Genomic DNA, 13445 nt, shown 5'->3' on the forward strand with positions numbered 1-13445 from the left:
TTTATTTATAAGGTGCTTTGTTCTAAAAAGTTTGAGACACTAATTATTTCTAAATAATGACATGCTAGGTTTCATTTGTTTTATAAGCATACAAAATCATTCTCAACTGGAAAGCATTGCAATGTATTTTTGGAACAATATACTGTGTTGTAGAACCTATTAGGAAGGCAGAGCCTCGACACCACTGCTTCCAGGAGCAAAAATAATATGAGAATTAAATAATTAAACAGGAATTAATAAGATTCACCTCCTACAGTTTCTCAAGAGACTGGTACTTTTTGCTAAGTTTTAAGAGACTTTTTTTTTTTTCCCTCTAGACTCAGAAGAGTTTATGTTTAGTGCTAAATTGAACCTTTATTTAGAAAAACAGAATAATTACTCCAGTTCCACTAGATGTCATGCTTTCTTTTGCAAGCTAGAAATAGTGTGTATCTTTGTCTCAATAAGAGAAATAATTATATGATTCAATGCTAAAGGGGATTGTATTAATTGGTTATTTAGTTCACAGAAGTACAGCGTTAATATGTGCTTAAAAATAATTCTTCTTAGGTTACCCTGTTTGTTTAAAGGGCTGTAGACTAACTTTGAAATCTTTGTACATTCTTCAGTTCTTTGCTTATAGTAGGTATGCGGTAAATAGTAATTGCTGTAAATAACTTTTGAGTTAGCTATTTTGTAGATATCAAGTTACATTTATTTTTTAATTAACTTTTGGCTGTGTTGGGTCTTTGTTGCTGCGCGCGGGCTTTCTCTAGTTGTGGCGAGCGGGAGCTACCCTTCGTTGCAGTGTGTGGGCTTCTCATTGCGGTGGCTTCTCTTGTTACGGAGCACGGGCTGTAGTCGTGTGGGCTTCAGTAGTTGTGGCACGCGGGCTCAGTAGTTGTGGCTTATGGGCTCTAGAGTGCAGGCTCAGTAGTTGTGGCACACGGGCTTAGTTGCTCCGCGGCATGTGGGATCTTCCTGGACCAGGGCTCAAACCCATGTCCCCTGCATTGGCAGGTGGATCCTTAACCACTGCACCACCAGAGAAGTCCCCAAGTTATATTTATTCATACAAGGAAACTTACATACAAAAAACAAAAGCAAATCAAACTTGCATTTCTCTATAATAATATATAAATCTTACAGATTAAGCTACTAGATTTTCCAAGAAACACTTTGTAAATATGTCACTTATTATAATCATTATTAAAATAGAAGCACATCTATTAATGCAAAAGTCTTTAACTTGTTTATGTTAGGATATCACATAGACTTTTAGAAATACATACCAGTGAAATCTGTTTTTTTTAAGAATTCATATATATAGTCTTATGTAAGATTTACCTTCTTGTAGTTCCTCAAAAGATTAGTATTACCTGTTAGAATTTTTACAGTCAACTTTTTTCTTTCTTTTTTGTTTTCCAAACAGAAGAGTTTTGGTATTGGTGAATTACTCACCAAATTGGTGACTTTTATTCACAAAAATTAATCTAATTACCCGAGTTCTACGAATTGTCATGTTTTCCTTACCATATGAGATATACTATATATCTTTTTTCCAGCAGGAGACAAATATGGAGAGTTTATTCCTTATACCATTACTTTAAATTTCTTTCCTTCTTTCTTTATTTTTGGCTGCATTGGGTCTTTGTTGCTGTGTGCGGGCTTTCCCTAGTTGCGGCGAGCGGGGGCTACTCTTTGTCATGGTGTGCAGGCTTCTCATTGCAGCAGCTTTTCTTGTTGCGGAGCATGGGCTCTAGGCTCACGGGCTTCAATAGTTGTGGTGCTCGGGCTCAGTAGTTGTGGCTTGTGGGCCCAGTAGTTGTGGCTCACGGGCTCTAGAGTGCAGGCTCAGTAGTTGTGGCACATGGGCATAGTTGCTCCGCAGCATGTGGGATCTTCCCGGACCAGGGATCAAACCTGTGTCCCCTGCATTGGCAGGCAGATTCTTAACCACTGCACTACCCGGGAAGCCCTTATACCAGTATTACTTTAAACCTAAACTGTCAGTACCCAGACCAACTAATACTTTCTCAGGTATAAGAAAATGTTGAAGTTACAAATTGAGGTATCAGTTGAGTGGATGTAAATCTTGCTAATGAGTTTATCTGGTTATTAATATCATTATTTTGTATGTCTCCCAGAATTGAGAAAAGATACAGTTTGTTGATTGGTTTGTCTTTCCACTTTGTCTTTCTGAGGAAAGCACTGTCTTTTGATGTGGGTCGTATCATCCAGTGTGCTGTTGCTGGATCATTATCCGTTCTGTGTTGTTAATGCCACATTAGGGACTTTAATGGTGTTATCTAATGAATATTAGTTTAGTTGATTGTGACTTGTATGTTTTGTAAATTATAGGTAGAGTAAGGAGTGTCATTGTTACCTTGGGGGTGTTGCCCTGGTAAATAAATGCCTTTTCAGAGATGGCTTCCCTCAACTCAGTGTCTCCTTCCCCAGGGGAGGGGTCAGGTATCAGTTGTTTTTCCTCCTGAGATCACATTTCTACTTGTCAGAAATACCCAAACTAGATAGGTGTTTATGCGCAGGACAAACCAGTTTGTAGCAGCAGCTCTAAGAACAAAATTTGATCTTTTCTGCTGCTCTTGAGCAGAATTATGTCTGTATTTTTTAAAATCTGTTTTATCAGTTATCAAAAAAGAGGAAATGTGTGTCATTTGCTTTTGAGCTTTTCTTTGTGAAATATGTGATTCTTTCAAACTTCCTTGAGCACTAATTTAAGGAAAGCTGATTTTACTTTAAGTTTATTTAAACATTTATAGAGAAATTTTCCTCATGGGTCCTCTTAGTCTTTAAAAAATTGATAATCATTTTACTGTTTTACAGAAGAAGAGATTAAGGCATAGAATGAATAAGTGTCTTGTGTAAGGTTCCAGCGCTGCTAACTGGTGGAGCGTTATTTGAATCCAGAATTGTGTTTGGCTCTAGAGCCCAGGTCGTTGGCCATGATGTTTTGCTCCTTCACTACAGAGCAAGATGTGATCAGTCCCGAAATAGATGTTACAGTCAGGGTGCAGTGAGCTTAGATTAGAAGGAATGATGAAATAGGCAGTGATTTTGTGTAAGAAGTGGCAATTGAAATGGGCTTTAAAGGATCAATCCCTTTTTTGTATTATGTACACATTTGCAAGGAACTAAAACGATACTCAAATATGTCTTAGAATTCAGTACCCACTTATGAGGTTTGAAAGTCTACTTGAGAACATAAAGCATAAATAGGAAATAGCTGAATGCCAAGCTGTGTGGTACTGAATGCCTTAGATATTCAGAAGATGCAAGATGGGGTTGTTTTGAGGGTGGGAAGAAGGCTGAAGTTTGATTGCTGATGTAACCAGGTGGGGTTAGCCAGGAGAGCCGAGTCCGGTTTTGGATTTGAAGAGATAAGAGATAACAGCTGTAAAGATATAAAACATTTCAGCAAAGTAAAATGTCATGAAGCATTACAAAGGACATTAGAGAAAGATGAATTGACGTTTATTTGATGGTAGTTAAAAGTTTTATAGAACAGGATGACAATACATTTATGTATTGATGTGTATTATTAAATATAATCAAATGAGTGTCCATTGAAGATAATTTTCAAGCAAGCAGGATTTGAGCATAGTAGTAGAGCAAGTCAGCTTAATACTTTTTTACCTTTATTTATTAAAATAGTAATATGTTAATATAGAAAATTTAAAAAATATAGATAGGCTAGTAGAAATATAAATCACCCCTAATCAATTTTTAAAACACAGTATATTGCTATAGAAAGAAGTTCTTGTGTTTTCTCAGCCATATGGGGTAAGTTATAATGCAACCATTAGATGCCTTCTAAAACCAAATTTTCAAACGTCGTGTGTCGCTTCCTTGGACTATACAGAGGACAGTCATGGTGTTTATTAATGCCTGACCTTGGTCGCGAATGGCAGCTTAGCGTTCTAATGAGCCAGGTATTTAGCGGCCCTCAGAAGCTTTCTTTTCCTGCAGTGAATGCTACCTCTGTTTTCATCAGTAGTGGGGACTGCTTGAGTGTTTGCCAACTGAAAGGATGTTCAGTGAAAAGATAAAGGATTCCGGCATCCTTGTCCTCTTAAATTTTCTTGTGTATCCGAGGGAGCTTGTGGCAGGAGCCAGGCTCGTTCATCAGCTCCTGCACGGTTGTGATGTCAGTCTCCGTGTGTGCTTGTTGCTTCACATGCTAAAAGTTATCTGGATGTCTATTGACAGGAACTGTTTTTTTTTTTTTTTTAAAACACATCTCTTATAACCAATTGTAGGTAAATATAATTTTTAAAATGTCTTTAGGTTTTTTTTCCCTGTTATGTAGATCTAATGTTATATCAAATAAGGCATTTTATACATGCTTATTTATGAGTGATTTATTTAGACTGAGATTTATCCAGCCTTCATTTTTAGATGACTTCATGTGCTTAGCTTACTTTTTTGGCTACAGCTTCTGTCACTTATTTCTTATTACTGTAATGTCATATTTGAAGTGGTGAGAGGCGATTGAGGTCCTAAGTTGAAAGAGGGATTTTTAAAAACTATGTATTAATTTCGTGTGCCATTTTCTTCAAATTTATATTCTCTTTACTATCAGAAACTGCAAATGAAAATAACCTTGGGTTTTGTTTTCATCCTGTTATATCAAGTCTAAGGTACCTACTTTAAGCGTTAGAATAGATATGTAATCAATATGCAAATATCGTGAGCTGTACAGTATCTGGGTTTGTGGTAGGGTTGATTCATAAGTTCTGTTGACAGCTTACCTGTGTACATGCACGGGCCTGGAGCTTATCCAAGTATGGAAAGTTCATGCTGTCTCAGAAAAGAAAATTGATGGGAAGATACAGTATTTTCCACATATGAGGTACTTGACATCAATTTGGGCTTTTTCAGTTTTAAGGCTTTTACAGCCTGCTCATTGGTAAACCTGTGTGTGAAATTGTGTTTGTTTTCTACAGAATTTCTGTTATGTTTAATGTTTCCAAAAAATGTATTCTGAAGAACAATGTCAGATATTGCCTAATTTTTAAAAACAGTTCCTTTGCGACATGGGGAGAGGTAGAGAACAATCTTTTAATACTTCTGCTGATTCTTTTAGAGGCACTATTACAATTTATGTGTGCCATTTGGAACTTTAAAAAACCCTTTTATTATGAATTAAGAAGCGCAAAATATCTCGAAGGACACAACGAATTATAAAGTAGTTTTTTTTTTAGCCTTTCAACATTTGAGCGTAAGTGGGAGGAGGCTTTATCAGGACCTTAAACTCTAGATGGGCTTCAGATCAAAACTGTGCTCCTTTGAGTTACTGATTTGTATAAACTGTAACAGGTCCTATAAGAAGAAGTAGAAAATGCCATTCAAAACACTGTTTTAACTCTCGAGATATGGAGTATTTTCCAGTTATGCGAACTAGTGTACTTTTGTAATATACCTTTTTGTTCAAGGATATCTTGTATATATATTGCTCGTGTTTCATTTTCCAATTAGTAGTGTTAACGAGTGACTGTTCTGAGTATAGAATGATTTTCTTTACTGATCCCCAGGTGGCAGCTTCGTCGGCAAGTGCTGAATTTCAGCCGGTAGTGCCCTGCACGGCGCCTCTCCCTGAAGCCTCACATGACCAGTTTGTGGCTCAAGGTATCCTTTTAGGAAGACATTCTACTTTCAAAAATAAAAATGATAAGTTGGTCCAGGCAGATATGTTGAAAGTAAATGTTTAGATAAGAACCAAATTAAATAAGTCACAGAACAAACTGTCTATATAAGAACAAAACGAAATATCACAGAACATGATAGAATAAATATATCAGAAATTAACAAAACAAATACTCTTAACTAATAAATGGGAATTTGGCCATCAAATAAACAGTCTGATTGCCATATCCTTCCTATTAGGTAAGAATAGATATTTGGTGTTTGAATTGAGGAACTAATGAATATTAATTAGCTTCATTTTTTTCCCCTTTTGGGAAAACACCTCAATTTACCACAGTAATCCACTTGAAAGTGACGAGAATGGGGTCATAAGTATTTTGCAAAGCCTGTGCTTTCATTTGAAAGCACACAAAGTGTTTTGAGTCTTTATTTTGTTAGAAATGTGTGATGAGTAGCCTAGGATTTATTTTTATTAATGACAATATATCGATTTTACTCTTTGTGTTAGGCACTGCCTCCAACTCTATTATGCTTTACGCTTTATATATTTATATAGATTACAACCTAACTTTTGTTTCTTCTAAGTCGGTAGATAGACCTTTATTCAGTAGCATTAAATTCCTAACCTATATGGAATATACTACCTAAAAAGAAGGTAATTTTAAACACTGAAATATAAGCATGTGCAGAGAAAATGCTTTCTAAAACTTCAGAGATACTTGCTTAAGGAAGACTTTACTCTGCATTTTCATTACAGTGTTTGTTCCATAACTTCCTAAACAATGTCTCGTTTTGGTTTTTAGTAATTTATGTTAACAATACACAAAAGAGTTTAATTATAGAAAGTACTCATTTGGTCCTCTTAAGAACAAAAGGAGCAAACTCAGGTTGTTTTAAGTGGCTAAGGACACAGAGCATGAAATGAAATTTGATAATGAGTTTCATGAATATTTATTTCTAAGAGTGTGTTACGTTACTATTTTTAAAACAGCTTTATTGAGATATAATTCACATTCATACAGTTCACCCATTTTAAGTGTACAACTCATTGTTTTTTAATATATTCACAGAGTTGTGCAATCATTACCACAGTCAGTTTTAGAACATTTTCATCACCCCAAAAAGAAACCTTGTTCCCATGAGCAATCACTCCTGATCTCCCCCATTCTCCCCAGCCTGAGGCAATCACTAATCTACTTTCCCTCTTTATAGATTTGCCTGTTTTGGAATTTCATACAAATGGAATCATCCGATATGTGTTCTTTTGTGTCTGGCTTCTTTCACTCAGCATAATATTTTTAAGGTTCATCCGTGTCGTAGTCTGTATCAGTGATTCATGTTTTATTACTGAATGATATTCTACCATGTGGATATACTATATGGATATATATGGATATACTGCATTTCATTTACCCATTCATCAGTTGATGGACATTTGGATTTTTTCCACTTTTTGGCTTTTATGAATAATAATGCTACAAACAGTCATACAGGTTTTTATGTGAACATACAGTTGTGCGGTTTTTGTTTGTTTTTTGATTTCATTATTCTTGACTTGGATTTATTTTACTTTCAAGGATTGTGCTTAGAATATATGTTCATGCACAGTTTTTTTTTTTTTTTTTGCGGTATGCGGGCCTCTCACTGCTATGGCCTCTCCCGTTGCGGAGCACAGGCTCCAGACGCGCAGGCTCAGCGGCCATGGCTCACGGGCCCAGCCGTTCTGCGGCACGTGGGATCTTCCCGGACCGGGGCACGAACCCGTGTCCCCTGCATCGGCAGGTGGACTCTCAACCACTGCGCCACCAGGGAAGCCCCCCATGCACAGTTTTACTGTTTGCCAATTACTTCAGTGTATGTATTTGACAAAAAAGTATTTTACTCCTTTTTGTTGAATCTGCCAACGAATCTTTGAATAGTACTGGAAAGCATTAAATATCTTTTGTCAGTGAGCCTTAAGACTAAAGCAATTTTGTTGTTACATATCTTTCTAAATTCCGTCTCTTTAAAATAGTGTTAAGATAAAATTTTTTTAGTGATAATGAGATTATAGTTCCCTCAGCTGGAATTCTCAGTGAAGGATTTCTCCATGAAGCTGGTTAGTCCTTTTATTTCTTGTTCTGTTAATTCTTGATTAACCAGGGAATTACTGTGCCCCAAAGTGGTTTAGAGCAGGATGACAAGAACTTTCCCTATCTTGTACATCAGGGCCACTTTAGATGTCCAACTTCTCATTCCTAAGTTAAGTTTCTAACTTTTGTGAAAGAAAAATCCTTTTATCTTTTAAGAAAGGCTTTAACAGAGTCTCATGATCTATAAGCGTACATTTGATCTACAAAGTTGAAAAGAATCATTACAAAATAAAAATGTTAGTATATTTGAGTATTACAAATATAAATAACTGAGATAGTTCTCTCCAGATAAAATACTAAATTTTTTTAATATATTGAATGATTTTGAATTTCTTAAATGTTAAGCCCCTCCTATTTTATTGGTATTCTTTTCTTCTGTATGCTGCCCTAGAAGTCCTGAAGACGTGTAGTACATCTTCTGTGAATATATAAAATTTTCCCTTAAAAGCAGTTGAACTATTTCTGTGGAGTTCCCTAAATTTCATTTTCCCAGTTTAGTTTAAAATATCAAATCTGTCTTGGCAGTAAATAGTTCCAAAGTGCCTCCTCCAAGGAATTAGTTACTTACAAAGGAGAATATTATGACTTTGTAATGGAGAAGCCTAGTAGACACCACCTTAATCCATCAAATGGCCAAAGTTAACACCACCTGTAATGGGCCTAATAGGAATCATGTTTCTCCTGATATAATGTCCTGAAGATATAATGTCCTGAAGATCTAATTATGAGGGAATATCAAACATCAGACACTCTACAAGGGAACTAGCTCGTGTTCTTCACAAAATGTCCGGGTCCTGAAAAACAAAGCAAGACTGAGGAATCCTTCCAGTTCAAAACCCAGAGACATGAGAACTAAAGGAAAAGCAGATCTCAAATTGGATCCAAACAAGAAAAAGAACTTTTTCCTTTTGCTGTAAAGGATGTTGGTGGGACAGTGCAAAATTTGGAAAAGGTCTATGGATTAGATAGTACCACTGCATCAATGTTAATTTCCTGGTTTTGATCATTGTACTGTGGTTATAAAAGACAAAGTCCTGTTTTTAGGAAGTTAACTTAGGATTAAAGGGGCATTTGTGTGCAGCTTACAGTTCATAAGAAGGTATGTAGGTAGGTAGATAAAATGTGGTAAAATACTAATATTTAGGGATCTGGGTGAAGGTATATTGGGAATTTTTGTACTCTTGTACTTTTCTGTAAGTTTGATTTATTCAAAATATAATGTTTCTTGAAAAAAGAAATAAGAAACGAAGGTCATGAGGGAATCTTGAGGCAGGTTAAGCTTTCTTGTTAGCAGTACGCTGCTGAGTCTTCTAGGAAAGTTCCCTCATATCTTCAATTCTAAAATCCAGAATCTCTGAAAATGGAAAGTTTTCTCAGAACACAGGTGGCAGTAAAACTTGCCCTTACCTGCATATTTTTGGCTGCAAAATCTGACCAATTCTAGTTTGAGGTTGTATTTGCTTATGTATTCATCCTGCTTGCTGTGATTATGTGTCTGCTACATTGCAGAAATATTTATATCCTTATGGGCTGATGCCCAAGATTCCATTGGAAGTGTTAATTAATATATGGTACACGTACCTTATTACTTTTCTAAAATGTAAAAATATGTTGAATTCTGAAACACTTCTGACCCCTAGAGTTTCCAAAAAAAGGATTGTGGAGCATCTGTTTGTTCCTCAGTGTCTGAATGCTTGGGACACAAAACCATGCCCTGCCCTTCTTGTCTTGGCTAGTACACTGTCACCCAAGGTAGACACACACACCCTTGTGTACATGCATGTACACACACACACACACACACACACACACACGCACGCACTCACACTCACACTCTGGAGGAGTTGGACGTCTGACTCCCTGGCCTCGGGGTTGAGGTGTGTTGAGCAGTTAAGGGAATTTCCCAGCCATCTCTCTTTGGCAATTTTAGGAACTTCCTCTGATTATCAAAACTTGTGAATATTGTACATAACCACAAGGTAAACAAAATGGTGATAATTTTCACACTTATTTCAATAATAGGTCAGCATGAAACTGCATCTCCACGGCTTCCTCATGATTCATCCCTTTCTGCTCCTCTGCCCAGACAGTGTGTTTTTGTCACTCCGCCTCTTCTTTCCGCGATGTGCAGCCTCCTAGACAGCCTCTTGGCAACGACTCCAGGCGACACTGCAAATGCTTTTCGACAAGCTCGTCTCATAGAGCTTCTTTGTAGGTAAGAGATAAATACTCCCAGAGAGGCGTGTAGACTGCAGGTTTTTGCTTTTGCCAGAACTGTCTCGACAGTTTTTATTTTAGATATGTTAAAGCACTTGGATGGGTTTGTTATGTTGACTATTAAGCTTCCCCAGCTCCCCGTCCTGATTTTTTTTAAACTCCGAAGTTCTGAAACCTTATTTGTCCTCTGCCACATTCAAGGAACATGATGCAAGTCTCCTTGGTCATTCAGAATGGAAGAAGGAGTTTTGGGGTTCATCTCCCTAGCAGTCATATCAGAATAATGTCCTTGGTTTGAAAAGTCATTTTTAAAGTTCATTTGGAGTTACTTAGTTAAGGGAGCCTGAGAGTTTTATCAGAAAGTAGTCTGATAAAATTTAGGGAAATCATGATTTGGTTCTTTCATTTACCTAATATTAATCAGTGTCTGACATAACTTTTTCTGATTTTCTGATTGGCTATATGGTATAGTTAAAAAGGCCAAGGATATTGAATTCAGTCTGACTTAAGTCCTAATTAGAGTTCATTCTCTCACTAGTGTTGCAGCCTTGGGAAAGTAACTTTAATCTCTGAAGTGTCATTAATAAACACCTAGTTAATGGGTTTACTGTTAGGATTAAAAGTGGTGTTGTCTAGGATACTCTCTTAAGTGTTCCTTTTCTCCTCACATATGTTTATTCTAGCCAATTGTACCTACCTCCTGTTCACCACATATTGATTTGCATTTCTCTGTCTCTGCCCTTTGAACATTCACTGTCTGAAATGTCTTCCTCCTCTTTGCCAAATCACAATGCTTTCGCTTTCTTTCTGGGATAAGAACAGTCTAAAAAGAAAGAAGTCTGCCTTGCTTCCCTTCACTCAGTTGTGATTACTCCTTTACTCTGCCCTTATAATAAGCAGCAGGGTGTGAGTTTGTTCTGTTTACATTCATTTGTCATCTTTTCTACTTTGATGCCTACTAGAGTTGAAAAAAGGAAACTGCTAGTTGATTGTCTTTCCTTCTTGAATGTTTCCTGCCTCAAAAAGGGTCAGAATGGGGCTTTAGGAATATTCTTGCTTCTCCAGAGTCAGTTAAGAGTCTGTTGTGACATTGAGGGCACAGAGGTATTAAAGACTCTTTCTTGGCAAAGGCTTATATTTCCATCCTTCTTCTTTATTTCTGATTTAACTTTTTTTTTCCTGTTTGTTTTTCATTATTTTATTTTTTACTTTCTAAATCAGAACTTATTTCCTGGCAAATGTTTTTCCTGTTTTAAATAGGGACGTAACCACCAAGGTCTTGCTCTTGTTTCTTTTCCTTCTGAAAGGGCTTTATGATATTTTATTTTGCTTTTAATAAGTTTCATTAGATATTTTTCTTAGAATTCCTTGTTTCCCACATTTATCTGATGAGATCTTTTCCTGTGTTCTGAAATATTGTAGGGTAACTTTTTATAAACAATTATTTCCGTTATTTTATAAAAATCCTTTTTCTTGAATTCTGTTCATGGTTATATCCGAACTTTAAATTCTCACGAATTAGTCTTCAGGAATAAGCATACTGATCATCTGAAGGGTGTTCCTTCTCTGTCCTTCACAGCATCGCAGATGCCACCCTCATAGAGACAAGCGTCCAGGAGCTCCAGGCCCTGCTGCCCGCGTCACCTCCTGTTGAACGCACTCAGGCTCAGGTAAGCGCCTGCGTCTGCATGTGCGTTCGTTTACCCTTAAATGCCAGAAACGTAAATTCTGCTGATATACTAACCACAGGACAAGGTTGAAAATTTCTCAGGATATACGTGGTATGACGAGGTTATTTGAAATAGGTTACTTAGTAGATGGTAGAAAAGAGCAGTGGGATTTGAAGACCTAGATTGTATTCCTGGTTCCATCATTAACCAGCTAGAAATGTTTAATCAAGTGTCTGGGTATCTTTGAGCACAGTATTAAAAAAAGGGGATGTTGTATAGCCCACCCTCCCCTTCTGTGATTTTAGGCTGTCTCTGTCATTTCCACTTAAATTGAAGTTGTGAAATACTTAGTGACTAAATTCTGTGTATATTCAAAACTCAGTCTAATAAGAATAAATTTATGTTTGTTCCTTCACAGATATTTAGTGTAGTTGCTGCTAATAGAAACGTTACTGTAAAATCAGATTTTGTAAGAAGGGCTACACGATTTATTTGGGGTGAGAGGTAATTACAGGTGGACTAGCAGTCTCTGTTGCTGTGTGCTGTGTCCTTTGAGCTTTCTGAATAAGGCAGACCCCCAGGACAAGGTTGGGTAACACTGTGCCTCATCTTCCAAACACTGTCCCATTGCAGTGTTTTCATTTGTGAGTGTGCTTATTTGCATAATGGCCATCGCCTCCATTTTTCTGTCTGTCCATCCAGCAAATCTTTATTAAGGGCCTACTGTGCACCAGGATATTCCCTAAATGAATAAAGCAAAGACCCTTTCCCTCAAGTTGGGAGAGTAGATAGTGAGCAACTACATATGTGCCTGATGATGTCTTAGATGTCGAAGAAGAAAAACTAAAGCAGGGACAGGAAGTGAGGTCGGGGGTGGGGGCAGGGCTTTTCCGCATAGGGTGGTCAGGGAGGGGCTTTCAGACAGTGACGTGTGGCCTGAACTTAGTGAGGAAGCTGGTCCTATGGGACATAGCAGGGCCCCTGAGAGCTGGCCTATTCAAGAAGCAGAAAGCAGTGGCCAGGGCAGGATCTGCGAGGCGGAGATGGGGCTAGAGGGTTCAGGGCTCCATGAAGGAAGGGCCTTCCTGTTTCATGCCATTGTGTCCTGAGTGTCGGGCACAGTGCCCTTCCCATGGCAGGTGCTCATTCAGTCCCTGTGGAATGAATGAATAATAACAGTAACAAACCTTCATGTGTGCTTGTTTGTGTGAATTTATGTAATCCTCACATCAATCACATGAAGTACCATTAGCGGCCCTGTTTTATAAAGGAAGTGACTGGAGCCCAGAGATGAGTAACTTGCCCAGGGTCACTCACACAGTAACGGGCAGAGCCAAGATTCCAGCCCACGCAGGCTGGTTCTAGAAGCCACGCTCTTACTGTTGCACTCCCTGGCCTTATGTAGACTGAATGTCCTTGCCTTTTTGTCCTTATAGAAGATCATTCATTCCAGAAAAATTTTGGAGCATATGCTTTGCCACATTGTGTTGTAGGTGCTAGTGACGCATCTGTGAACAAAGCAGACACATACCCCTGCCCACATGAAGTCTGTGTCCTCGGTACAGGAGACAGACAGTAAACAGTAAATAAAATTTAACTTTTATCGGATGGTGACGATGGTGTGGAAAAAATAAATGAGGACGGGTAAAGGGGAGACAGGTTGATGTTTTCCTTGTGTGGTGGTCAGAGAAGGCCTCCTGGAGGTGAGATGTGAGCAGATGCCTCGGAGGTAAGGAAACAGGCCGTGGGTTGAGGGCAGAGTGTGTGGGCAGGACTCTGC

At 37.8% G+C, this 13445-nt stretch overlaps 1 protein-coding gene across 4 annotated transcripts in view; it reads left to right on the forward strand.

The window, feature by feature from the left end:
* The window catches only part of RTTN (rotatin), a 138045-nt gene that overhangs the window by 88671 nt on the left and 35929 nt on the right, over positions 1 to 13445 (forward strand). For all 4 annotated transcript variants that reach the window (XM_067698857.1, XM_067698859.1, XM_067698858.1 and 1 more), the window contains exons 35-37: positions 5535 to 5628; positions 9801 to 9993; positions 11575 to 11665. In XM_067698857.1, the coding sequence (XP_067554958.1) occupies positions 5535 to 5628; positions 9801 to 9993; positions 11575 to 11665 (378 nt within the window). The remainder of the gene's footprint in view (positions 1 to 5534; positions 5629 to 9800; positions 9994 to 11574; positions 11666 to 13445) is intronic.

Source organism: Pseudorca crassidens, chromosome 12 (assembly GCF_039906515.1).
Source record: "Pseudorca crassidens isolate mPseCra1 chromosome 12, mPseCra1.hap1, whole genome shotgun sequence".
Classification (NCBI taxonomy): domain Eukaryota; kingdom Metazoa; phylum Chordata; class Mammalia; order Artiodactyla; family Delphinidae; genus Pseudorca; species Pseudorca crassidens.